The sequence below is a fragment of the Mobula hypostoma genome, chromosome 7 (assembly GCF_963921235.1).
Source record: "Mobula hypostoma chromosome 7, sMobHyp1.1, whole genome shotgun sequence".
Classification (NCBI taxonomy): Eukaryota; Metazoa; Chordata; class Chondrichthyes; order Myliobatiformes; family Myliobatidae; genus Mobula; species Mobula hypostoma.
In genome coordinates this window covers 49,658,466-49,685,219 of record NC_086103.1, presented here as the reverse complement: position 1 = coordinate 49,685,219, position 26,754 = coordinate 49,658,466, and the positions used below count along the sequence as shown (strand labels likewise).

Genomic DNA, 26,754 nt, shown 5'->3' with positions numbered 1-26,754 from the left:
ATGTTTTGAACAGAAGGGGAATGGTATGTCACCACCTGCCCCTATAACTTCCAAAATTTCTGTACCCCCAGTCACCACTGCAGATCCAGATCAGCTTTCCATAGAATGAACCTACAGAAAGCATCTGTTCAGTATGGAGTCCCTGATTCTGTCCTTAGATCATTTTCAAAGCAACTTGCTGCGGTATTTGCACGTATTTGTAACTTCTCCCTTGTTCAATCTGAGGTTCCTTAAGAAGACCATTATTGACCCAGTACCAAAGAGAAAAATGAAGTAACATGTCTTAATTACTATTGCTCATCAGCCATCATGAAGTGCTTCAGTAGACTGGTCACAGGATGCATCACCTCCAGTCTGCCAGGCAACCTCACCCATTGCAATTCACCTACTGCTGTAACAGGTTGATGGTGGATGCCCTCTAACTGGCCCTACACTCGTCTCCTGAGACTCTGGATAGTAACAACTTCTGTGTAAGACTACTAATTATTGACTACAGCTCTGCTTTCAATACCATAATTCCAAGCAAATTCAACACCTCCCCTTTGTAACAAGAACCTCAATTTATTGACCAACAGACTGCAATCAATAAGGGTAGGCCACAACACCTCCACCACAATTATCCTCAATACTGCAGCCCTACAAAGCTGCGTTCTCAGCCCCCTATTTTTCCCCCTGTACACTGTTGACTGCATAGCTAGATTCTGCTCTGACTCCATCTGCAACTTGGCAGACAGTAGCACCATAGTGGGCGAAATCTCAAATGCCATTACGTCAGAGCACAAGAAGATTAAGAGCCTAGTGACATGGTGTCATGACAACAACCTTTCCCTCAAGGTCAGCAAAACAAAGGAGCTGGTCATTGACTTCAGGAAGGAGGTGGTGCACAAGCTCTTGTTTGTATCAACAGTTCTGAGGTTGAGAACTTCAAGTTCTTAGAAGTGAACATCACCAACAGCCCATCCTCATTCAACCACATGGACACCATGGCCAAGGAAGCACACCAGCACTTCTTCAGGAGGCTGAAGAAATATAGAAACATAGAAACATAGAAAATAGGTGCAGGAGTAGGCCATTTGGCCCTTCGAGCCTGCACCGCCATTCAGTATGATCATGGCTGATCATCCAACTCAGAACCCTGTACCTGCCTTCCCTTGCATGTGCATGTCCCATTCATCCTCACCAATTTTTACAGATGCATCATTGAAAATAACCTATTTGGATGCATCATGGCTTGGTACTGCAAGAAGCTGCAGCAGGTTTTGGCCACAGCACATCATAGAAACACAGTGAAGCAGTAACTCCACTTCCTGAGGAGACTGAGGCGCGTACCCCCCACCCCCATTTTAACCAGCTTTTACTAGAGCACCACTGAGTGTCCTCACCTGTTGCATCACTGTTTGGTATGGGAATTGCAAGGCATCTGACTGCAAGTCTCTACAAAGGATTGTGAGGACTGCTGAAAGGATCATCGGGGCTTTGCTTCCTCCCATTAGAGATATTTATCAGGAGAACTGTGTATGCAGGATCATTAGCATTGTCAATGACCCCTCCCATCTGTCCAACAATCTGCTTGATCCCTTACCATCAGACAGGATGTACTATAGCATTAGGACGAGAACCATTAGGATGGGAGCTTCTTCCCTCTGGCTGTAGAACTACTGAACTCCCCACCAACACCCAGGTCTCATCACATATGAAACACCAGTAGAGTTTTACTGTGTACTTCTTAACTTGTATTATATGTGTACCTTGGTCTGGAGGTAAGTTGTTTCATTTGAAGGTTGAATGAAAATAAACTGAACTTAAACTTGAAACCAGCCTTCCCTCCTTGGACTGTCTACAGCTCACACTGCCTTTTATTATAAATTACTATAAATTGCACATTGCACATTTAGACAGAGACATAGCATAAAGATTTTTACTCCTCGTGTATATGAAGGATGTAAGTAACAAAGTCAATTCAATTCAATTAAAGCAGGCAACATAATCATAGATCCCACACACCTCAGACATTATCCCTACTACCCCCCTCATCAGGTAGAAGATATAAAACTCTGAAGCATGTTCCAAGGCGAGCTCCTAGCCTGCTGCTTTAAGACCATTAAACTCTGCTTGTTTAACAAGAGGAACCTTTGACCTCACAATCTACTTCTTCATGGCTTTGCACCTTATAACCTGTTTGCTCTGCACTCTCTCTGTAACTGCAACTTTTTGTTCTGCATTGTTATTGCTCTTTCTTGTACCACCCCCAATGTATTGATGTGATGAAATGGCTGGCATACAAAACAAAATTTTTCCCTGTACCCTGGTACATGTGACAATAATAATAATAAAACCCCTTCACTTTTTGAAGTTTATAAAATGGCTCATGACTTGCTCATTTACAATAGACCATATACAGTATCTCTGTGTCTTATGCATTGTCAGTTGTTAGGAACTAAAAAAAAAACATTGTGTGTGCATGAACTGAGAATATTCTTTGGCACTGACAAATATCTTAAGGCCCATAAAGGTAACAGTGAGAGTTGGGATTCAGGTTAAATGGTAACTGTTGTAATACCTGTCATAACAACATTTACCTTGATGAGAGCTGGAAGTGAGAGGATACAGCTCACCAGAAAGCTAAGCTCCCTTCTTTGGCAAAAAGAAAGTCAACAGAGGCCAACAAATGGCCTTACGAATTATGAAGGGATAGGCTCCACATCCAGCACAAAATTCTCTGTAACTTCCGCCACCTCCAATGGGATCCAGCCACCAAGTACACCTTTCCCTCCCCGCCTCCCGCCCCCCCCCCCATGTTCCACTTTCTGCAAGGATCACTCCCTACGTGATTCTCTTGTCCATTTGTCCCTTTCCACCGATCTCCCTCCTGGCATTTATCCTTGCAAGCTGGACAAGTGCCACGCCTGCCTCTACACCTCCTCCATCACTAGCATTCAGGACCCCAAACAGTCCTTCCAGGACTGAGAGTCTGTTGGGGTCATCTACTGTCTTCGCTGCTCCCAGTGTGACCTCCTGTATATCGGTGAGACCCAACGTAGTTTGGGAGGTCGCTTCGTTCTGTCTGCCACAAAAAGTGAGATTTCCCGGTGGCCCCCCATTTCAATTCTACTTCCCATTCCCTTCCGACATGTCAGTCAGTGTCCTCTATTATTGCTGCGATAAGGCCACACTCAGGTTGGAGGAGCAACACCTTATATTTTGTCTGAGTAGCCTCCAGCCTGATGACATGAACATCAATTTCTCAAACTTCTAGTAATTACCTCCCCCCGCCCACTATTCCTCATTCTTGTTTCCTTCTCACACCTTCTCTTCTTACTTAACCATCACCTCTGGTGCTCTTCCCCTTTCTTTTCTTCCATAGTCTTCTGTCCTCTCAATTGTCGCAGCACTTCAATGGCAAGTGCCTTATTAATGATGCTTCCCATTACAGTCAGCTCTTTCTCTTACATTATAGTTGGATTATACAGAGATGTCTGTGTCTTTCTCATTGTTTTTGCTGCGTCTGCTTTTGTAGCAATTTATCATGGAAGATAAAGTGCTGCAGAAGGGAGAGGCTGATAGCAGAGGCAGTAAAATAAAATAGAAAATTAAATTTATCGAAAATATATAAAGGGAAGATATAAGAAATATTTCACAAAATGCCATTAATTCTCTTTCACAAACTAAAACCCATTAATTATCTGTTGAAGACAATTTCTTACAAATAAACTTGGGGAATGGGATTAGGCCAAATGGCTAAGAATTGGAGGTCATTGGCACAGGCAAAACATGACCTCTAATGACCTTAATTCCAGAGTACATTGCAAGCAACCCAGAGATATACTGTATATTTCTCACAAAAGGTTACTGCATAACAGTTAAAAATGGGAACAGTGGGATATATTACCCTTTTCACTTTCTTTGAAATTGATATTAAATCCTATTTTTCCTGTTTTGTATATTTGAATTATTTTATTCAATTCTTCGTATAATTTTGTAGTCTTTAAATTTGATTTTTCTGAAGCTATGACCATTAATTGGCTATCGAACAAAATTAAAATGCACGATTAAGCTGTGCTGACTGAGAGAAAAACAGGTACTATGACAATTTCATGCTGGTGCTCATTAGTGTGATTCCACGCGCAGCCTGCATTCACTATGAGTCCATTGACTGCAAGTATTGGCAGTGAGCCCAGTCACTAGCTAGGCTGCACTACTTAAGGCAGAGGTACATTTCAGTTGCAATAGGCTTGTGGAATCCTTGTGCATATGAATCTGAATTGGGAAAGAACGAGGAGAAAGTATGCATCAGTGCGTGCCGGATGCTGCAACTGTTGCTCAGTTCACCGCATCCCCAATACTCACCTATGAACTCCATGTCAATCACACTTAGCAACAATGCTTCACTGTGTTTTCATGCACTCAGCACGTTTAATGATCTCAAACTTACAGTTAAAAGATGCACATCACCCAAACAGGACATGCAATGCTTGATGAGACATTTTTTCTCTCTCTTTCAAGATAAATTGCCATAAAAGCAGACAGCAGCAAAAATAATGGTACAGACAAAGGCATGTCTGTATGATCTAACAAGAGGTAGAGCTGACCATAATGGGAACCGTCATTATTAAGGCACTGGCTACTGAAAGGCTGAAACAATTAAAATGGTTTTCGCAGAACTGATCCTGCTTTTGGCCTACTTCTTTTTCATTATACAACCCCATAGTCTGAGAAACAGCAGTTACATTTACGCAGTTTTCTCTTTCCTTACTGTCAACTTAACCTTGTCCTATTTTTTCCATTCACATTTTTGACAAGAACTGCGAAGTTTTCAAATATAGAGGCAGTGGAAAGTAAATCTCGATGTCACTTGATATTATTATGGATATCAGCTGCAATATAAACACCACAAGTAACTAAGAGGTTCTGAATGTTGTGAGAAACCAGACAGAACTGCATGGTGACTAGCACAGGTGTAAGGGTAACCCAGAGAGGGAGGTTTGTATGCTAGTTCTGCTGCCGACTCATGATTATGATAGGCCGGGCCACAGAAGAAGGTTGGTGGGTGCATATGCCCAAATATCTAGAAATATGCAAAACCCTTTTCTCTCTTTCCAGGTTATACTGATAGGTGTGAAACATTAATTCTGTTTCTCTTTCCACAGCTGCTGCCTGGCCTGCTGAGTTATTCTGTTTTACTCCAGATTTCCCGCACTTGATGTTTTTTTTTATTATTTGCAATGGAAACCTGTCAGAAATGTCAAAGGAAAAGTCCAGCGTCGATATAATGTAGAACATTGTGAGCACACCTTCTGGCATGAAATGAATGGCTATCTTCATCAATGTATCAGTACAAACTAGCCATAAAGCAGTGTCTGATAGTTGATATCGATAACAAAAATACTTTAAAAATTAATTCTGTGTTCTTTTCTGATTCAGCAGAGTGAGGTATTCGCAAATGAAAGAGGCACTGTACATGTGTTACAGAAACCACTATCAGAGTTATATAAAACATACTGTACATATAGAAAAAAAGATGTGATTAGTGAGATTGTAGTACAAAAAAGCAAAGTAATACTTATCATCCACTTAATGAGATGATCTGTAAGGGAACCACAGATCCAACAAGCTTCCTATTGATATCCTATCTCTATTTCCAACTCTTAGCACCGACACTAGCTGTGACTCAGCCTAATAAAAGATTCCTCAGTTGCACAAAGGGATTGCACCTTTTTATACCCTTCAGGATTCCTTTTTTTAATCTCTTGTGACCTTCAGTTTAGACACATACAATTTAGAAATAGAGACAGCAGGTGTGGTAGGAGGTAAACGTTCTTCAAATTAGTGACAAAACATTGGTTTACAAAGGTGAGAATTGGGCATTACCACATTTCATGATGGTACCATTTTTTTTAGAACTTCCATTTTATTTTAGCATATCACAAGGCGGAATCCAATTTAACTCTTCCCTTACAATGTCTCAGTTTACTTTGCAATATAAACACACTGTAATACTGGGCAGCTTCTCTTGCATATTTTAGATTCTTGCCTTGTAAACTTAAATTGGTTGGTAATGATATATGGCTATTACTACTATTTTTCGTTTCATTGCTGATGCTAACTTATTTTACACCTCAGGCGCAATCTTATTAAATGGTAATGCATGCTTGTGAGGCTGACTCCTTGTCATAAATTATACGTACGTATGTATATTTATATACAAATTTTCAGCAATTTTCAGGGGTTACGTAAAATTCTGGTACTAGCTATAGAAGATAGCTGCATATGTTTGAGGAGATAAACATCACATCATAGGACACTACAGCACAGAAACAAGTACTTCAGCCCATCTAGTTCATGCCGAATTATTAGTCTACCTGTTGACATTGGCCTGCACCCAGACCATAGCCCTCCAAACCCTTCTCATCCACATTTCTATCCAAGTTTCATTAAATGTTGAAATTGAACTCCCTTCCACCACTTCTGCTGGTAGCTCATTCCACACTCTCAATGCCCTGAGTTAAGATGTTCCCTTTAAACACTGGACCTTTCACTTTTAATGCATGACCTCTGGACTCACCCAAGCTCAGTGGAAAACGCCTGCTTGCATTTGCACTATCTGTACCCCTCATAATTGTTTATACCGCTATCAAACCTCCCTTCATTCTCCAATTCTCTAGGGAATAAAGTCCTAATTTATTCAACTATCCTATAATTCAGGTCACGTCTCAGCAACATTCTTCTATATTTTCCCTGCACTCTTTCAATCTTTTTGATATCTTTCTTGTAGGTAGGTGACTAGAACTGTACACATTGCTCCAAATTAGGCCCCTCCAACATCTTATACAACTTCAATCACAAGCAAGAGATCACAAATCTGCAGATGCTGAAAATCCAAGCAACACACACAAAATGCTGGAGGAATTTGGCTTGCTGAATTCCTTCAGCATTTTGTGTGTGTTGCTTATACAACTTCAACATAGCACCCCAGCTCCTGTACTCAATACTTTGATTTATGAAGGCCATTCAGTGTTCTAAAAGATCTCTTTATGAGCCTATCTACTGGTGACACCACTTTGAAGGAATTATGAATCTGTATTCCAAGATCACTCTCTTCTACCATTCTGCTGCACTCCACAGTGCTCTGTCATACACTGTGTAAATCCTATTCTGGTTTGTGCTCTCAAAATCCAACACCTCATACCTGTCTGTATTAAATTCCATCTACCATTTCTGAGCTCATTTTTCCAGCTGGTACAGATCCTGCTGCAAGCTTTGATATTTGCTCACTGTCCACTACCCCCACCCCCCCCCCCACGCACACACCATCTTGGTGTCATCTGCAAATTTGCAGATCCAGTTTACCGCATTATCATCCTGATTGTTGATACAGATGACAAGCAATAACAGACCCAATACCGATCCCTGTAGCACACCACTAGTTAAAGGCCTCCAGTCAGAGAGACATCCTTGTACTACCACTCTCCAGCTTCTCCTGCAAAGTCAATGTCTATTACCTCATTGTGAATGTCAAGTGTCTGAACCACCTTGAATTCCATGTGGGACCTTGTCAAAGGTCTTGCCAAATTCCATGTAGACAACATCCATTGCCTTCATCAACTTTCCCGGTAACTTCCTCTTAAATTCTATCAGCAAAAGAACATATCAGAAAGAGATCATATGTGGCAAGGTATTAGCAAGATAATCTCAAAAGGGACCAGCCAGGGATTGACAGTATTTTCCAACCTCAGCAAGTACTCGATGACAAATGACTTAACATTTTTACTTTTCAGTATGTTTTTGGTGTGTTGCCAAATAAGGGAATATTGTAGTGGTTACAGTAATTAACATGAACATAATGGTAATGCTAATGGTAATCCCTGGTAATGCTCCCCAACTCTTGACAACTGCATTGGGACTTCTTCATGCACCCATGCTGAACTCATCAATTTCATCAACATAGCCTCTATCTTCCACCCTGCCTTTAAATTCACTTGGATCTATTTCTGATACCTCACTTCCCTTTCTTGATCTTGCTCTGTCTCCATTTCTGGAGAGAAACAGTCTACTGACATCGTTTATAAATCTACCGATTCCCATAGTTATCTTGACTATACCTCTTCCCATCCTGTCTCCTGTAAAAAAAAGTTATTCCCTTTTCTCAGTTCCTTCGTCTTCGCCGCATCTGGTCCCAGGATGAGGCTTTCCTTTCCAGGACATCAGAGATGTCCTCCTCCTTCAAGAGAATGGGTTTCCATGCCTCCACCATTGATGCTGCCCTCACCCGCATCTCCTCCATTTCCCAGACATCCTCGTGCAGCCCATCTACCCTCTGCCTTTACGGGGAATAGAGTCGCTCATGTCCTCACCTACCGCTCCATGAGCCTCAGCATCCAACACATTATTCTCTGCAATTTCTGCCATCTTCAACGGGATCCAACCACCACACACATACTTACCTCCCCCCGCTCCCCCGCCCCACTCTCTACTTTCCGCAGTGGTTGCTCCCTCCATGATTCTCTTGTCCTTTCACCCCTCCCCACCAATCTTCCTGCTGGCACCTATCCTTGAAAGCAACAGAAATGCTATACCTGCCCATTCAGCTCCTCCCTTTCCAGGTGAGGTAACATTTCATCTACAAATCTGTTGCAGTCGTCTATTGTATCCAGTGATCCCAATATAGGCTCCTCTACTTTGGTGAGACCCAGCATAGATTGGGGAACCACTTTGTTGAGCACCTCCACTCCATCCACCAACAGCAGAGTTTCCCTGGTGCCATTTTAAATTGTATCTCTGTTCCTATTCCAACATGTCAGTCCATGGCTTCCTATTTTGCAACAATGAGGCCGGTCTCGGGGTGGAGGAGCAACATCTCATACTCTGTCGAGTAGCCTTCAACCCAATGGCATGAATATGAGTTTCTCTTTCCAGTAATTTGTTTCCTCCCACTTCCTCCTCCTATCCCCCACTGTAGCCCTTGCCTCTTCTCCTCAGCATTCTATCACCTCCCCCCGTGCTCCTCCTTCCCTTTCTCCCATATTCCACTTTCCTCTCCTATTAGATTCCATCTTCTGCAGAGGTTGTACCTTTCCCACCCCCCGGCTTCATCTATCACCTTCTAGCTAGTTCTTCTCTCCCTCCCCCCCCACTTTTTAACTCTGGTGTCTACCCCCTTCCTTTTTGGTCCCAGAGAAGGGTCTTGGCCTGAAACACTGACTGTTTATTCTTTCCCATAGATGCAACCTGACCTGCGAGTGCCTCCAACATTTTGTGTGTGTTGCTCTGGAGTTCCAATATCTGTAGAATCTGTTGTATTTATGAACATCAGCGTGCTCACATTGGGTTGCATTATGATTGCTTCTTGCAACAGTGTTTTATGCCATTTCTCCTGCTTTTCCCGAAGATCCATTGAGAATTTGACATAAAAATGTTAACTATTACAGCAACCATGAGTGGTTAGTATCTGTGTACAGAGTTTGAAGGTATTTGTTGACTGTATACCTTAATGCTGGTAGGAAATTTATTTCTATGAAATCAATACACCAACTAGTTCTGTGGGCTTCTACTTTGTTGCTTCCTGATACTCTTTCAATCAATAAAAAATTTCAGTTCCCCCAAATGACAAACTTATCTAAACTTTGTGTTAGCTAGTTATTGGGTTAAGTGGATGAACCATTTGATTATTGTGAGTCACCTGAAAAAAATTATTGGAAACAATTGCTGTATACAATTGAATTTCCAGCTTACTCTATGTATTTGGTCGCTGAATTAAACTTGAGCAAGCACTGATGAGAAATTGAGCATTCATTTGGATAGGAGCCTTTTTAGGAAAAATACTATAAAATATATTATTTTAATTTTAAAAGAGATAAACCTAAGAAAAATAGATTATTTTTTATGTTAAAGTAAATTTGATGATAATTTGTTTAAGTATTTGCAGCCAGTCTATAATTGAGGTGGACAGAAATTTTCATAGGTGTGTAATCAAATGTTATATTTTTAAAAGGTTGGAACTTTTTGGAATTTTATTCCATTTAAATCATTCTGTTTTTACCAATGTTTCTTGTATCACAAGTGAATCAGTTCTGATAATAATTATTTCCTATTTTATACTATGTTCAATTTGCTAATTGGAGCATTATTCTGTATTATTTATCTTTAGGTTTTCTCCTGTTTTCCTACTGATTAGCCCCATCGAGTGTAAGTAACGGAACTGAGAACGGTTCAGAGGCACACAGATTATTCACCTTCATCTTTTGACATGAGCCAAGACCAAAATACACCTTATACCTCAGAGGATGGTATTGAAAACAGGCAGAAACCATTTATCCAAAGCAGAAATAAACATCATGCATTGGCTACAAAGAGTCAAGCTTCAAATGGGCATGAACAGATCCTTGAAAGGATGGACACGTTAAACTCTGGACTTACTCCTGATTTAAAATCTGAGGAGAAAACAACTGAACAAAGCCCTAGCATTGCAGATGAGAGACCAATCAATGCACCTGAAAATTTAGGAACATTTACTAATCAAAAACATGAAACACAGGACTTAAGTATGCACAGAGACCCTGATCAAGAACATAATGCAGACATAAAGAACATTTTTAGTCTTACACTTGAGTCTGATGTAATAGCAGAACCAAAAATGCAATGTGCTGATAATGGAACTGTTGAAAGCTTACCTGGAGCATTAGCAAATGGAGTAAGCTGTGAATTAGACACTGAGGAGAACACTGGTGAAAGATCAGAACATGCCAAACTCACGGAGATGGCGGAGAAGAATGACTACCATGTTCTTTCGGAGGAAAGCAGCAAACATAGAAATGACACACAGATGAAATGTTATGAAGAGGAGCAGAAAAGGTAATTTGTAGAATGAGAGGCTTCTGAGTTCCAGGGTTTCTTATTAGCCTGGACATAGGAAAATGTTAGTCTCAACAGCGCTTGATTTTTCAACATCATGCTGGTTGTAATTCTGCCAGTATAACAAGAAAAAATATTAGTAGTTTAAAGAAAAGATAAAAGTTTTTACATTATTCTGCATAGTCATGCCTGTTTTAAAAAAATGCATTGTAGGTCTGATACTGGAAATGTGAAACAAAACATTATTTTTTGCTGTTGTAACATGAATATAATTTTTTTGAAACGTGGATAGTGGAAATCTGAAACAGAAAATGTGGCATCGTTCATCTGATGAAGGATCTTTAACCTGAAACATTAATTCTGTTTCTCATTCCATAGGTGCTGCCTGTCCTTCCAGCATTTTCATTTGACCTCCCAACATACAACACCTCACTCTTGCCTAGATTAACCCTGTCTGTCTCTTCTCTGCCCATGTCTGCAACTGATCTCCATCTCTTCAGTAATCTTTGATAGCCCTTTACATTGGCCACAACTCCACCAGTTTTGGTTTCATCCATAAATTTACTAATCTATCCATCTACATTTTCATTCAAGTCATTGATATACATTACAAAAACGGGGGTCTCGGCAATGATCTTTGCGGAACACCATTGGTTCCAGATCCCCGGTCAGAATAACAGCCTTTTGCCTCTACTCTCCATCTACTCTCCATATGGTCTAGCCAGTTTTGAATGCAAACTTGCAATTCACCCTGGATCTTATTTATCCTTATCTTCTGAATCAACCTACCTTGAGAGCTGTTATCATTACCGTTGTTGGCAGAATCTCAGTTGCCATACAGGAACGAGATAGATCATCTGGTTGAGTGGTATTGCAACAACAACCTTTTACTCAACATCAGCAAGTTCAAGGAATTGATTGGGAGAACATAAGTCAGTCCTCATTGAGAGGTTAGTGGTAGAATAATGGGTGAGCAGATTCAAGTTCTTGGGTGTGGTCACCTCTGAGAATCGATCCTAGGCCCAACACATTGATAAAATCACAAAGAAGAGACAGCAGCAGCTATACTTCATTAGGAGTTTGAGGATATTTGGTATGTCATCAAAAACTCTAACGAATTTCTAAAGGTGTACACTGGAGAGAATTCTGAACAGTTGCATCACTGCCTGATATGGATGTTCTACTATGCAGGGTAACAAGAGTCTACAGAGGGTTGTGGTCATCTTCAGAAAGTTGTGCCTCAGGAAGGCGTCATCCATCATTAAGAACACTTACCATCTAGGACATGTCCTCTTCTCATTACAACTGTCCGAGAGGAGACATAGGATCCTGAAGACTCCCATTCAATGTTTTAAGAACAACATCTTTTGCCATCAGATTCCTGAGCGGTCCTTGAACACTACCTTCCGATTCCTCTTTGAACTGTCGGTCTGTCTTCTTCGTCTGTTTGTAAATTATAGTAATTTTTGTGTCTCTGTGCTGCTACTGCAAAGCCACAAATTTGACGACATATGTCAATGATAATAAGCCTGATTCAGGTCGTAAAATGTCTTTCTAAAGTCCGTAGAGATAATATTCACTGCCTTATCCTCATCCATCTCCTTTGTTGCCTCCTCAGCTCGATCAAATAAGACGTGACCTGCCCTGCACAATGCCATACTGACTGTCCTAAGGAGGCCATGTCTTTACAAATGCAAATAAATCCTACCCCTCAGCATCCTCTCATTTAGCTTCCCTACCATTGACATAAGGCTCACTAGCCCTCAATTATCTGTACTTTATTTCTTACAGAACATTTGCTACTCTCCAGTCGTCTGGAATCTCACCTGTTGCTAGTAAGGACACAAAGATCTTTGTCAAAGATTTACATCACATCTGTTGGTATTAATAATAAATACATTGCATTACATTAATTGCATCACATTTAAATAAATTATATCATGTATGTAGGGTAAATACATCTTAGTGATGTTTTACATAATTTACCATTAATACCAACAAATCTCAGAACCTGCGATTATCTAAACCTTTTGTTGTTGAAGCATAATTACTTGGCTTGTATTTTTTTAAATAACTAATTGGAGTGAATTTTGCTAGCTGTATTAAGAATGATGCAGCTGCCATTTATTGCTTTGATTTAGTACTTGTCTGTATTTATGTGAATATATCTAGATAGGAATGCGATAAAGGGGGGAAAAGCAAAGGATAAAACTACACTCAGAAAATTTTACTGTCTTTCATTTCTCATATTAATTTCAGAATCAGGTTTATTATCACTGTCTTATATGATACGAAATCCAGCATCCGCGGATTTCCTCGTGTTTGCGATGATACAAAATTTATTGTTTTACAGCAGCAGTAGAGTGCAAAACACTACAATAAATTATGAAATAAATACTGCACCAAAAGAATAACGAAATAGTGTTCATTGGTTCATGGACCATTTAGAAATGTTCTGACAGGGAAGAATCTGTTTCTGAATTGTTGAGTGTAGGGCTTCAGACTCCTGTATTTACAGGAAGAGGGCATGTTCTGGATGGTGAGGGTAATTAATGATGGATGTCCGCTTTTTTAAGTCAACCCATCTTGAAGATGTCTTCAAAGGTGTGAAAGTTTATGCCTATGATGGCGCTGGCTGAGCCTAAAATCCTTTGCAGCTTCTTGTAATCCTGTGCATTGGAACCCCTATACCAGGCTGTAATGCAATCAGTCAGAATGATCTCCACCATATAGCCATAACAATTTCCTGGAGTCTTTGGTGACATATCAAATCTCCTCAAACTCCCAATGAAGTAGAGCTGTGACATGCCTTCTTTGTAATTGCACCAATGTGCTGGGCCCAGAACCAATCCTCAGGGATGTTGACACCCAGGAATCTAAAGCTGCTCACCCTTTCCACTGCTGACCCCTCAATAAGGATGAACCCTTCCAAAAGTCCAAAAGCTGAGTGTGATACCACTCAACCAGCCAATCTATCTCACTACCGTATGCCTCCTTGTCACCATCATAGCTCATAATCTGCTGAATTATCACCTCTTGATTGAAGAGCTGAAAGTCTTGGTCGGCAACTGTGCTTGGCTTCAGTAATGCAAATACACCAGTGCATGCTGATAGTTAAAGGACCATTGTTGGTATAGGGATTGCAAAAGAGTTGTTTGACCATTTGTTAATATGTGAGAACAATTTTACTAATTATGTCTCTGAAGAAAGCCATTTGGCCCATCAAGTCCATGCGGACTCCCAGGGAAAGAATCCTGTAAGTCCCATTCCCGTTTGGGTTTCATCACTTCCCTTTACCATTGCAATCTATTCTCTCTCACAATTACCATTCAACTTTTTATCGTTAGCTCACACTAAGGGGAAATTTACTGTAACCAATTAACCTAGCAACCAGCATATCTCTGGAAAGTGGAAGGAAACTAGAGCACCTGGAGAAAACCCACAAGTTCACAGGGAGAATGTGCATTTTCTGCACACATCAAGCTCAGGATTATACTGGGTCTCTGTAGCTATGGGATAGTAACACTAACTGCTACATCAGTGATCCACCAACTAGCTTAGATGGAAATGTGAACATAAAGCATGGATAGAACATAAGAACATAAGAAATAGGAGCGGGGTTAGGCCATCCAGCCTGTCAAGCCTGCTCTGCCATTCAATAAGATCATGGCTGATCTGGCCATGGACTCATCTCCACCTGCCTGCCTTTTCCCCATAAATTCAAATACCCCTTCTAAGCAAAAATCTATCCAACCTTGTCTTAAATATAAGACCATAAGATATAGGAGCAGAAATAGGCCATTCAGCCCATCAAGTCTGCTCCGTCATTCAATTATGTGCTGATCCAATTCTTCCAGTCATCCCCACTCCCCTGCCTTCTCCCCATACCTTTTGATGCCCTGCCTAATCAAGAACCTATCTATCTCTGCCTTAAATGCACCCAATGACTTGGTCTCCACAGCCACTTGTGGCAACAAATTCCACAGATTTACCACCCTCTGACTAAAGTAATTTCTCTGTATCTCTGTTCTAAATGGATGTCTTTCAATCCTGAAGTCATGCCGTCTTGTCCTAGACTCCCCTACCATGGGATATAACTGTATTGGAGGGGTCGTGACTGTCACGTGACAGCACTGCCCACTACCTGGTCAGAAGGCACGCCACCTGCCAATCAAGGTTTGACCCCTCCTCGCCCATCAATGCACACCTAACCATTGGCCCCCTTTAATTAGCCTTGTACTTGGCCTCTGGGCAATTGGCCTTTGTAATCAGCTTAACTCTGCTGGCACCTGTGAATTACCTGGGTTGGATCCTCCAGCCCTCCTGCACTAAAAGGGTGCCACATGTGCTGGGTTCTCTCTCTTTGCCATCTCCGAGGGACCACCCTGCTTCACTCCAGGCTGAGAACCGTGAAACGGCGCTGGAGAAATTGTTGGTGAGCTATGCATTGAATAGGGTTGGGAGCGTTGATTATTGTCCCTAATAACATAGAGCCGTGCCTGCACAGGGGCAAGGTGTGGTAGGTATCACATTGACTTTTCCCTTGGTTTTGTGTGTGTGTGTGTGTGTGTGTGTGTGTGTGTGTGTGTGTGTGTGTGTGTGTGTGTACGTGTGTGTGTGTACGTGTACTTTGTTCCCATGTTCGTTATTGTCTGCGAGTGTGTCATTGCCGATCCGACTTTTCCCACGACGACTGTAAATTGTGCACGTGTGCATGTTGCTTCTGTTGCCATTTTCCCATGTAAATAAAATCCTTTACTACCAAGACGGTGTGTCCAGAGTCCTTGCCTTTGAGACCTACCGAATCTGTTTCCTCACTTACAACAATAATTTTGCCATATCTAATCTGTTTGGCCTCTTAACATTCGGAATATTTCTATGAGATCCCCCCTTATTTTCCTGAACTCCAGGGAATACAGCCCAAGAGCTGCCAGACGTTCCTCATACAATAACCCTTTCGTTCCTTGAATCATTCTCGTGAATCTTCTCTGTACGTTCTCCAATGTCAGTATATCCTTTCTAAAATAAGGAGCCCAAAACTGCATACAATACTCCAGTGTGGTCTCACAATTGCCTTATAGAGCCTCAACATTACATCCCTGCTCTTATGTTCTATAGCTCTAGAAATGAATGCCAACATTGCATCTGCCTTCTTCACCACCGACTCAACCTGGAGGTTAACCTTTAGGGTGTCCTGGACAAGGACTCCTAAGTCCCTTTGCATCTCTGCATTTAGAATTCTCTCCCTATCTAAATAATAGTCTGCCCATTTATATCTTCCACCAAAGTGCATGACCATACACTTTCCAACATTGTAGTTCAAATATATTTTCTGAGGTAGCCGCCACTGTTTCAATGGGCAGAGAATTCCACAAATTCACTGCTCTCTGGGAAAAGCAATTCCTTCTCATCTCCATCCTAAATCTACTCCCCCGAATATTGAGGCTATGTTCCCTAGTTCTAGTCTCACCTACCAGTGGAAGCAACTTTCCTGCCTCTATCTTGTCTATCCCTTTCATAATTTTATATGTTTCTGTAAGATCTCATTCTTCTGAATTCCAGCGAGTACAATCCCAGGTGACTCAATCTCTCCTCATAGTCTAACCCCCTCATCTCTGGAATCAACCTGGTGAACCTCCTCTGCACCGCCTCCAAAGCCAGTACATCCTTTCTCAAGTAAGGTGACCAGAACTGTACACAGTACTCCAGGTGTGGTCTCAGCAGTATCCTGTAAAGTTGCAGCATAACTTCCCTGCTCTTAGATTCAATCCCTCTGGCAATACTTTAAACATATACGACTTTATACTTTATTGTCGCCAAACAATTGATACTAGAACATACAATTATCATAGCAATACTTGATTCTGCACTTCCCGCTCCCTGGATTACAAATCAATAGTAAATACTAAATATTTAAATTATAAATCATAAATAGAAAATAGAAAAAATGGAGATTAAGGTAGTGGGAAAAAACGGAGATGCAGGTTCGGATCCTTGGAGGGTACAGCCCAGATCCGGGTCAGAATCCATTCAGCATTCTTATCACAGTTGGAAAGAAGCTGTTCCCAAATCTGGCCGTACGAGTCTTCAAGCTCCTGAGCCTTCTCCCGGAGGGAAGAGGGACGAAAAGTGTGTTGGCTGGGTGGGTCGTGTCCTTGACTATCCTGGCAGCACTGATCAGACAGCGTGCGGTGTAAAGTGAGTCCAAGGACGGAAGATTGGTTTGTGTGATGTGCTGCGCCGTGTTCATGATCTTCTGCAGCTTCTTCTGGTCTTGGACAGGACAACTTCCAAACCAGGTTGTGATGCACCCTCGAAGAATGCTTTCTACAGTGCATCTATAAAAATTAGTGAGGGTTTTAGAGGTCAGGCCAAATTTATTTAGTTTTCTCAGGAAGTAAAGGTGCTGGTGGGCCTTCTTGGCAGTGAACTCTGCTTGGTTGGACCAAGTCAGGTCATTTGTGATTTGACCCTGAAGAACTTAAAGCTTTTGACCTGTTCCACTTGCGCACCACCGATGTAAATTGGGTCGTGCGGTCCGCTACTCCTTCTGAAGTCAACAACCAATTCCTTTGTCTTGCTGACGTTGAGGGATAGATTATTGTCTTCGCGCCATGCCACCAGGTTCTGAATGTCCTCTCTGAACTCAAACTCATCATTATCCGAGAATCAGCCTACAATTGTTGTGTCATCAGCAAACTTATATATTGAGTCCAATGGAAACTTGGCTACACAATTATGGCTGTACAGTGAGTACAGCAGGAGCTCAGTACACAGCCTTGTGGGGCACTGGTGCTTAGTGTGATTGTAGAGGAGAGTTTGTCCCCTATTTTTACAGCCTGGGTCCTGTGTGTTACATGCTCAAGGAGATCTGTTTTTTTTTTGTGAGAATGATGTAATGGTCTTTTAGAGGTCACCTGATGTGATTTTCCCACTGATGTGAGGTCAGATGATGACATGTGCCCCGTGACTAAATAAGGGTCAACCCAGGTGACGCAGTTGGTTTTTGAGTTTATAGATTTCCAGGTAGAACGTGCTGTATCTCCGTTTCTGTTGCGTGTTTGTTTTTGGTGACACAGTTTCATTTTTAAAACGGTTGTGCATTCTGTTGCAAGATACCATTATTATTTGGACTGGAAATTTTTGCTAGATGTGTTGATTTACTCAATTCCAACATTCGAAGGGAGAATGAAGAATTCACCGAATGCAGGATCGAAGGATCGAGAGAAGTTGGCATCATTTGGCAGTTTAATAAAGGATCGACCTTGTTGAGTCTTTGTTGGAGTAGCAACCTGCATCGAGATAACTCTTGCCAAAAGAACAATGAGTTCATGCAAAGGTGTGCTCTCTCTCTCAAAAGGAATTTAAAGTCAGTCGATTTAAACTGTTTATTTTTGGCATCGTGAATCCTGTGGACAGAACCAGCAGTAAAGTTGCGTCTGTGAAGAAATCCTTCTCCAGAGAAGTCTCTCCCAATTGAACATGTAAATCTGTTGGACTTTCGAAGTTATCACTTTAAGAACTATATCTGACTGTTTCGCTTTAAGAACTGTTTTCGCCTTTAACGCTTTAAGAACCAGAGCCGAGTGGCGAGTTGGTGAACAGCTGCATATCTGTTAACTTCCGGTTAAAGTTTTTGTTTGTTTTTTTTTCCTTATCGTTTATCCGTGTTTAATAAATGTTTGGTTGTTTTTATATAACCTGTCTGGATTGATATTCATTGTTGCTGGTTACGTAACACTGTGAGGAAGTTGAAGATCCAGTTGCAGATCTGAGTGCTAAGGCCCAGGTTCTGGAGCTTAGGAATCAGTTTATTTGGAATGGTGGTATTAAAGGTAGAGCTGTAGTCAATGAAAAGGAGCCTTATGTATGCGTCTTTATTCTCCAGGTGTTCTAAGGAGGAATGTAGGGCCAGAGAGACGGCATCTGCCATTGACCTGTTGCTCCAGTAGGCGAATTGCAAAGCATCGAGGTTGACCGGTAGGCTGTGGTTGATGTGTGCCATAAACAATCGCTCGAAGCACTTCATAGCAATTGATGTCAGAGCCACAGGTCAATAGTCATTCAGGCATGCCACTTTGCTCTTCTTCGGCACTGGGATTATCGTATAATTATCAATAATGGCGAACATTCCATTTACCTTCTTGACAGCCTGCTGCACCTACAAACCAACCTATTGTGATTCATACACAAGCACTCCCAAGTCCCTCTGCACAGCAGCATGCTGCAAATTGTTACCATTTAAATACTGATCTGATCTGGAAAGTGGATGACCTCGCATTTATCTGCCAGACCCCTGCCCACTCAGTTAACCTATCTATATCTCTCTGCAAACTCTCTGTATCTTCGGCACAATTTGCTTTTCCACTCAGTTTAGTATCATCAGCAAACTTAGATACACTACATGTGATCCTCTCTTCCAGGTCATTAACGTATATCATAAACAGTTGCGGGCCCTGCACTGACCCCTGTGGCACACCGCTCACCACTGATTGCCAACCAGAGTAACACTCATGTATCCCAACTCTCTGCTTTCTATTAGTTAACCAATCCTCTATCCATGCTAATACATCACCCCCAATTCTATGCATCCTTATCTTTTGGCTAAGTCTTTTATGCGGCACCTTATTGAATGCCTTCTGGAAATCCAAATAACTAATGTCCATCTGTTCCCCTCTATCCACTGTGCTCATTATATTCTCAAAGAACTCCAGTAAGTTTTTCAAATGGAACCTGCCTTTGCTGAATCCATGCTGTATCTGCCTAATGGATCCATTTCTTTCCAGGTGCCTTGCTATTTCTTCTGTAATGATAGCTTCAAGCATTTTTTGAACAGTGGTGTGACATTCACAGTCTTCTAATCTGCTGGGATCTGCCCAGAGTCCAGAGCATTTTTGGAAATTATCATCAAAGCCTCTACTATAACTTCTGCCATTTCTTTCAATACCCTGGGAGGCATTCTATTAGGATCAGGGGAATTATCTGTCTTCAGGCCCAAAAGTTTACTCAGCACTACCTCCTTAGTGAAAGCTATTGTATCGAGGTCCTTATTTCCCATGGCATTCATAACATCTCTCTTTGGCATGTTAGACGTGCCCTCCACCATGAAGACCAACACAAAATAGTCATTCAAAACCTCTGCCATATCTTCATTACCCAATATCAATACCTCCTCCTTGTCCTCCAAGGTATCTACATTCACTTTAGCCACCCTTTTCTGCTTTATATAATTATAAAAACTTTTACTATCTGTTTTTATATTTTGTGCTAGTTTATTTTCATAATCTAGTTTCCCTTTCTTTATTGCTTGTTTCGTGGTTCTTTGTTGCCTTTTAAAGTTTTCCCAAACTTCCAGTTTCCCACTACTCTTGGCAACTTTGTATGCACGGGTTTTTAGTTTGATGCCTCCTTTTATTTCTTTAGTTATCCAAGGCTGGCTCCCCCACCCTTACTGTCCTTGCTCCCCCACCCTTACTGTCCTTGCTCCCCCACCCTTACTGTCCTTGCTTTTAATTGGAATATACTTTTGTTGAGCACCACGAAAAATCTCTTTGAAAGTCTTCCATAGTTTCTCAACCATCCCACTGTATAGCCTGTATTCCCAGTGTCACGAGCCAAATCTTTTCTCATCCCATTGTTTAGGCAGAATATGCTGGTTTTAGGTTGAAATATTGTACCTTCCATTTGTATATACTTTGCATATACAGTATATTTGCATTTATTTTCCAATTGATGTTTACATTGTTGATGCACTGGCCAAAGCATTATGGTCATGCCGATACATAATGACTGACAAAGCAAGGAACATTTAAGCATTATAAACACAAGAGATTAAGCATTAGAAATTTAGCCTTCCATCTGTTCCTCTTTTGGTCAGTAGAATTCACCACTTCTGTTGTCACTCTAAAGAGAGCATGGCAGCGCCTCTACCTCCTGAGGAGTTTGTGATGATTCGGCATGATATCGAAAACTCTGATAAACTTCTATAGATGTGTGGTGGAGAGTATATTGACTGATTACATCACAGCCTGGCATGGAAACACAATGCCCTTGAATGGAAAAAGGCAATAGAACCCAGTTCATTATGAGTAAAGGCCTCTCTAACATTGAGCAGGAAAGCAGCATCCGTTATCAGGGACCCCTACCGTCCAGGTCATGCTCTCTTCTCAGGAAGAATGTGCAGGAGTCTGACTCACACCACTAGGTTCAGGAACAGTTATTACCCATCAACCCATCAATGTTCTCGATATTTCTTGCTCACTTATTCATTTTATTTATTCTTTCTTTTTTTGTATTTGTGTGGTTTTTTGTCCTTTTCACACTGGTTGAATCAAAGGCAACTGGCCCTTCATTGATTCTACTATGGTTATTACATTTACTGAGTATGCCTGCAAGAAAGTGAAACTCAGGGTTGGATATGGTGACATATATGTGCTTTGAACTTTGAATATGGATGTCTCACTGTTTGTTAGATTTGATAAACTTTTTATTCACACCTATAGTAGTTTAGACCAGTACTTCACAATTGGATTTGCTGGTGATATTGATTAGATGATTATGTATTCCACATAAAGCATTTGGAACAAATTCAGTTGTTCCAATTAATATGTGATATGAAGTATTATTTGGGGATATTTGTGCAATGAACATTGAGACAAATCAGATTTAATTTAATTGGTGCAATTTATCTCTGTATCATCCACTATAAAACACATGCCACACTTCCATATCAGCAGAGGTGTTTTCTAACCATCCTCCTACATTTGTTTTCTTTACTTCAACCAATACCTTCTCAGTTTCTTTATTTCTTTGCCAAACCTGATTGTCTTTGCAATTTTTATTCTATTTTTCAAAAGAAAATTTCCTGTTCCTTTTGTTTTTAAATCTGCTCCCATATGCAGGTTGAACTATTGGTACTTTGTAGTACATGTTGTTCTTCAGTATGTACCTTTATAAACTAATAAATTGTTAATTACTTATGCTTTGGCACAATGAGTTAACTTAACATTACCCTAGGTGCTTAATTCAAAAAGGACTGTGGGACTGCTTGCTTAGAAAATTACAACATTGTAATGAACCCCTATTTTCTCTTGAAAATTGGTTGAAATATCCTGAAGCATGTTGTTAATAATACAAAATTGTTTAAGGATGAGAAACCTCTCTTTGCAGCTTTTTGGAGATGATCAAATTTATTCCTTTTAGCTCTTGAGTTGTCAATGAGAAAAAGTAACAATTCAGTGTTCAGGAATTCCCATTATTTATTTGCCTATATGTGATACTAATAACTAGGTTCACCTGCTGAAAATTACTTGGATTGCTTTGATTTTCAAATGTTCTGATCTGTTACAGTCATTTTCTGACATTTTTCTGAAGGGAGCCTTGCCTAATGGTTAGACTGAAAACTATTGTTTCTGTGAACTCAAACATCTTGTAGTTTATATTTGAATACATGTTTAATTATGGTGTTTGTGTCAATTGTGCCTTTTGTAAATTGTAATTTGAAAAGTGGGACATGAATTTTGGAATGTGGGATATGGAAGTTCAATTGTCAGAGTTACATTAATTTCAGTTGGTGGTTTGGGCTTTGAGAGATTTCAGTGAAATACATTGATGTACAAATATACATAAGAAACATTTTTTGAAAGTGTATTAATATTTCTGTATGCTTAGCTGGCTTTCACAGTTTTTTTATATTTTATGTGGAAATGCCTTAATCTGACCCTCCCTCTACAGCGTTTCACTGCAATGGGCCCATTGCAGATTGCAGCTCTCCGCAGATGTCTCAGGAAAGTTTGGATTTTTCTCAGAAATCAAATATGAGTGCAATGCCAGTGAATTTTGCTTTTCAGATGGGAGGTCCCCATCGATTAAGCCAGAGATGTTCTCTGTCTTTAAGCCGTAAAATAAGACTCAAAGGGATAAGCTTTGTGCATCGCAGGTGGTGAATTGGCAAGGAAATGTATTCAGATATTTCTATCTACAGTCAAACAGAAATACAACACACAGAAGTTTTTGACCATGATCATCTTAAGAGAATAGAGCATAAAACCTGTTTGCTGGGAGAATTCAGCAAGTTGTTAGGGGAGTAGGAATTGTCAATGTTTTGTATTCAGACCCTGCATCAGGACTCAGGACAGGATAGATGCTGGCTGGTGTTACTTCTGGCAGAATCCCAGGATAAAGACTGCCATTTAGATTTGATATGAGAAGAAATCGCTTCACCCAGGGTTATGAATCTTTGGATATCTTTTCCTTAAGCAACTGTGGATGTTCATTTGATGAGTACATTGGAAACTGACAGCGACAGATTCTTTTGTGTACTTAAAAACCAAAGGATGTAGTGATGGCTGGGGGGAAGTGGAGTTAAATATTTCAGCCATATTATTATTCATTACTGGAGTAGTTTTGATAGGATATATTGTTCACTTCAACTCACATTTCTCATATTTACATGGCTCCAACTTCGCTTCGTCTGTGACTTTTTAATTGTACACACTGTTCAAAGGTTCCCCATCCAAGCGGGGGTGACACAAGTTAAAATGTAAATGTAAATATAGAAGTTGGATATTGAAGCAAAATTATGAGATCACCTGGAACACATTTTATACTTTGACAGGCTGAAGAAAAAACAAATCATCTGCCTCTTAACTTTAGTACTAGTCTTAACTGTTGATCTGTAGTTCTGTTAACCAAGCTATCTGTCTCTGAACGCGAGTTTTACAACATCACATTTGAGTGAACAATTGATTCTGTCATTTTACATATGAAAATATTATTGACAGATGAATAATATTAAATGCAATGCACGTGTTAATTAAACTCGTTTTAAAGCTATCAAAGAACAGCAATATATTTATTATTTTCAGTGAGCAAATTATTTTCAATAGAATGGTGAATGGATTCATTATACTGTTGAATAAAGAAAATTACCTTTTCTTTTGTTCTCATGATTTGTTAATAGGTTGGTAATTGAAGACATGATGCTTGATGATGCAACCGTAGCAAAAGAGCAAGTCCCAGTGAAGGACAGTCGAGATGGATTTAGTTCAACGTTTGAAAGAATTGTGGAATCTGATCTGATGAAAGGCACGTCATACAGTAGCCTGGATTCTTTGGATGTACTGTCACTGACTGATGAAACAGACAGTTGTGTTAGCTTTGAAGCCCCTCTCACACCACTGATCCAGCAACGAATTAAAGAAACCCCCGAACTGCTACACCAAAAGCTGATTGAGGTTGCTGAGCAACGAGAAATCCAGGAAGCTGGAGTTAGTGATGACCAGGAAGAAGAATCTAAATCGAATGAGGGAAATATTGAAAGCCCACTGAGACACTCACTCACCAGTAGCAGATCTGAGAATGTGCTGAGCAGATCTTCCTTAAAGTCAGTACCAAATGGTTTACAGAATGAGAGAGATGACACTGAAGATGACATGGGCAGGATTGTTAACTCAGTCAGGTAAATGAGGAAGTGGAAACAAATTCCATGTAAACTTTTTAATGCATATTTTTAGGTTAAACATTTATTAAAGATAAGTTTGCTAAAAATTACATTAAGATTTTATGATTTTACAGCCAATAATTTTAATAGCTGGAAAATCTTGAGTCTTTCTTGATTTGCATACATGGGGCATTACAACAGAAATCTGCCATATTGAAGCTATGAGAGCATAGCAAAATACTTTACTTAGATCAAGAAGGCATGAACCTAGGAGAGATTTTGAGATGCCTATTGAAGCAGTAAAGTGTTCCATTTGAGCAAATGAATTCTTTTCTGGATCTCACAGTTATAAGTAGTATTGATCTAATGCAGATAATAGTGCCAGTAAATATATTTATATTCTTCCATGGACTTCCATTCCAGTCTTGTAACCCCGTGCCATAAATTCCCTTTATGTCTCCATAAGTAAATATTTTCTTCCTCTTTTCACTCCATGTTTTGCTGCAATAGGTATGATTAGATTGACAAATTGAAACCACTGTGAGACTTTACAGTGTTACCATAGCATTTCAAGTTGCTCTTGATTGTTGTAATCCTAATAATCAATTTTATTGCTCCACTTCCTTATGGCTGGCTGCTGATCTCTTGCTAATTAAACCCTGATTTATAAACACCCACACTGACCATATTCCTCACTTTCTAGTCGTATCAATTATTGAGTTCATGCAGTGATTGTTTCTACGTCTGTTAAATACTTACCAGTTTAAAGAAGGATCCAATGGTCTATGATTGTGTTTAAAAAAAACAGGTTAAAATTGTTTTCTTATTGCTGTTATTTGTTGGTAGGTGTGATGCACCACACGCATGCAAACTTGTTATGTATTTTTACAAAAAGCAAGGGATATAAGAGCAATTGTGACGGTATCTAATCAATCTCAAAAGAATCTTAAATAATTATTTAATATTAAGAGGCAGATATTTCACAAGGGATCCATCACCAAAAATATTTTTACCTCCCCCACCACACCCGCTTTCAGCAGGGATCACTCCCTCAGTGATTCCCTTGTCCATTCATCCCTCCCCACTAATCTCCCTCTCAGCACTTATCCCTGCAAGCGGCCAAAGTACTACACCTGATCATTCACCTCCTTCCTCACATCCATTGAGGGCCACAAGCAGTCCTTGCAGGTGAGGCAACACTTCACCTGTGAGTCTGCTAGGGTTGCCCATTGTATCTGGTGCTCCTGATGCAGCTTCCTCTACATTCCAAAAGCAGAACTTCCCGGTGGCTAAACATTTTAATTCTGATTCCCATTCTGGCATGTTCGTCCGAGGCCTCCCTCAGGGTGGAGGAGCATCACCTTATATTCTTTTGGGTAGCCTCCAACCTGATGGCATGAATATCAGTTTTTCCTTCTGCTAAAAACAAATTCTTCTCCCTCCCCTATTCTATTCCCCACTGTCACCCCTTACCTCTTCTCACATGCCAATCACTTCCCCCTGTTCCCCTCCTCCTTCCCTTTCTCCCATACTCCACATTCCGCTCCTAACAGATTCCTTCCTCTCCAGCCCTTTATCTTTCCTATCCACCTGGCTTCACCTATGACCTTCTAGCTATCCTCCATCCTCTCCTCCCACCTTTTTATTCTGGCATCTTCACCCTTCCTTTCCAGTCCTGAAGAAGGGTCTTGGCCCAAAACATCGACTGTTCATTCTTTTCCATAGGTCCTGCCTGACCTGCTGATTTCCTCCAGCACTTTGTGTTGCTTCAGATATTCAATGACTCATCTATGATCAATGACTGCAATGGTTGAGAAATTGGTGCAGGGAACAGGGATCAGGTTTATAGATCTTTGGGATCTTTTCTGGGGAAGGTATGACCTGTACAAAGGGGATGGGTTACACCTGAACCCGAGGAGCCCCAATATCCTTGTAGGCAGGCTTGCCAGACCTGTTTGGGAGGGTTTAAACTAATTTAGCGGGGGGATGTGAACCGGTGTGACAGTGCTGAGGATGAAGTAATTGGTTTCCAATCAGAGGCAGTGTGGCAGCACCACTGAATCGTGGCTGAAAGAAGAATATAGCTGAGAGCTTAATGTCCAAGGATATCAAAGGGACAGGCTGGTAAGCAGAAGGGATGGTGTGGCTCTGTTGATTTAAAAAAAAAAGTGAAATCAAATCAATAGAAATAGGTGACATAGGAACAGAAGGTGTTGAATCATTGTGGGCAGAGCTAAGGAGCTACAAGGGTTTAAAAAAACTCTGATGGGAACTACAGTGCCAATAAGAAGTATTCACCCTCTTGGAAGTTTTCATGTTTTATTGTTTTACAACGTTGAATCACAGTGGATTTAATTTGGCTTTTTTGACACTGATCAACAGAAAAAAAGACTCTTTTGTGTCAAAGTGAAAACAGATGTCTACAAAGTGATTTAAATTAATTATAAATATAACATTACAGAATA

At 40.6% G+C, this 26,754-nt stretch overlaps 1 protein-coding gene across 4 annotated transcripts in view; it reads left to right on the top strand.

The window, feature by feature from the left end:
- LOC134348903 (PH and SEC7 domain-containing protein 2-like) overlaps positions 1-26,754 on the top strand; it is a 165,087-nt gene that overhangs the window by 23,044 nt on the left and 115,289 nt on the right. For 3 of the 4 annotated variants that reach the window (XM_063052700.1, XM_063052699.1, XM_063052701.1), the window contains exons 1-3: positions 9,354-9,437; positions 10,145-10,848; positions 23,810-24,307. In XM_063052700.1, the coding sequence (XP_062908770.1) occupies positions 10,244-10,848; positions 23,810-24,307 (1,103 nt within the window). In that variant the 5' untranslated portion in view covers positions 9,354-9,437; positions 10,145-10,243. Of the gene's footprint in view, positions 1-9,353; positions 9,438-10,144; positions 10,849-23,809; positions 24,308-26,754 lie in introns of those variants that run through there. The other variant, XM_063052698.1, reaches the window with a different exon arrangement.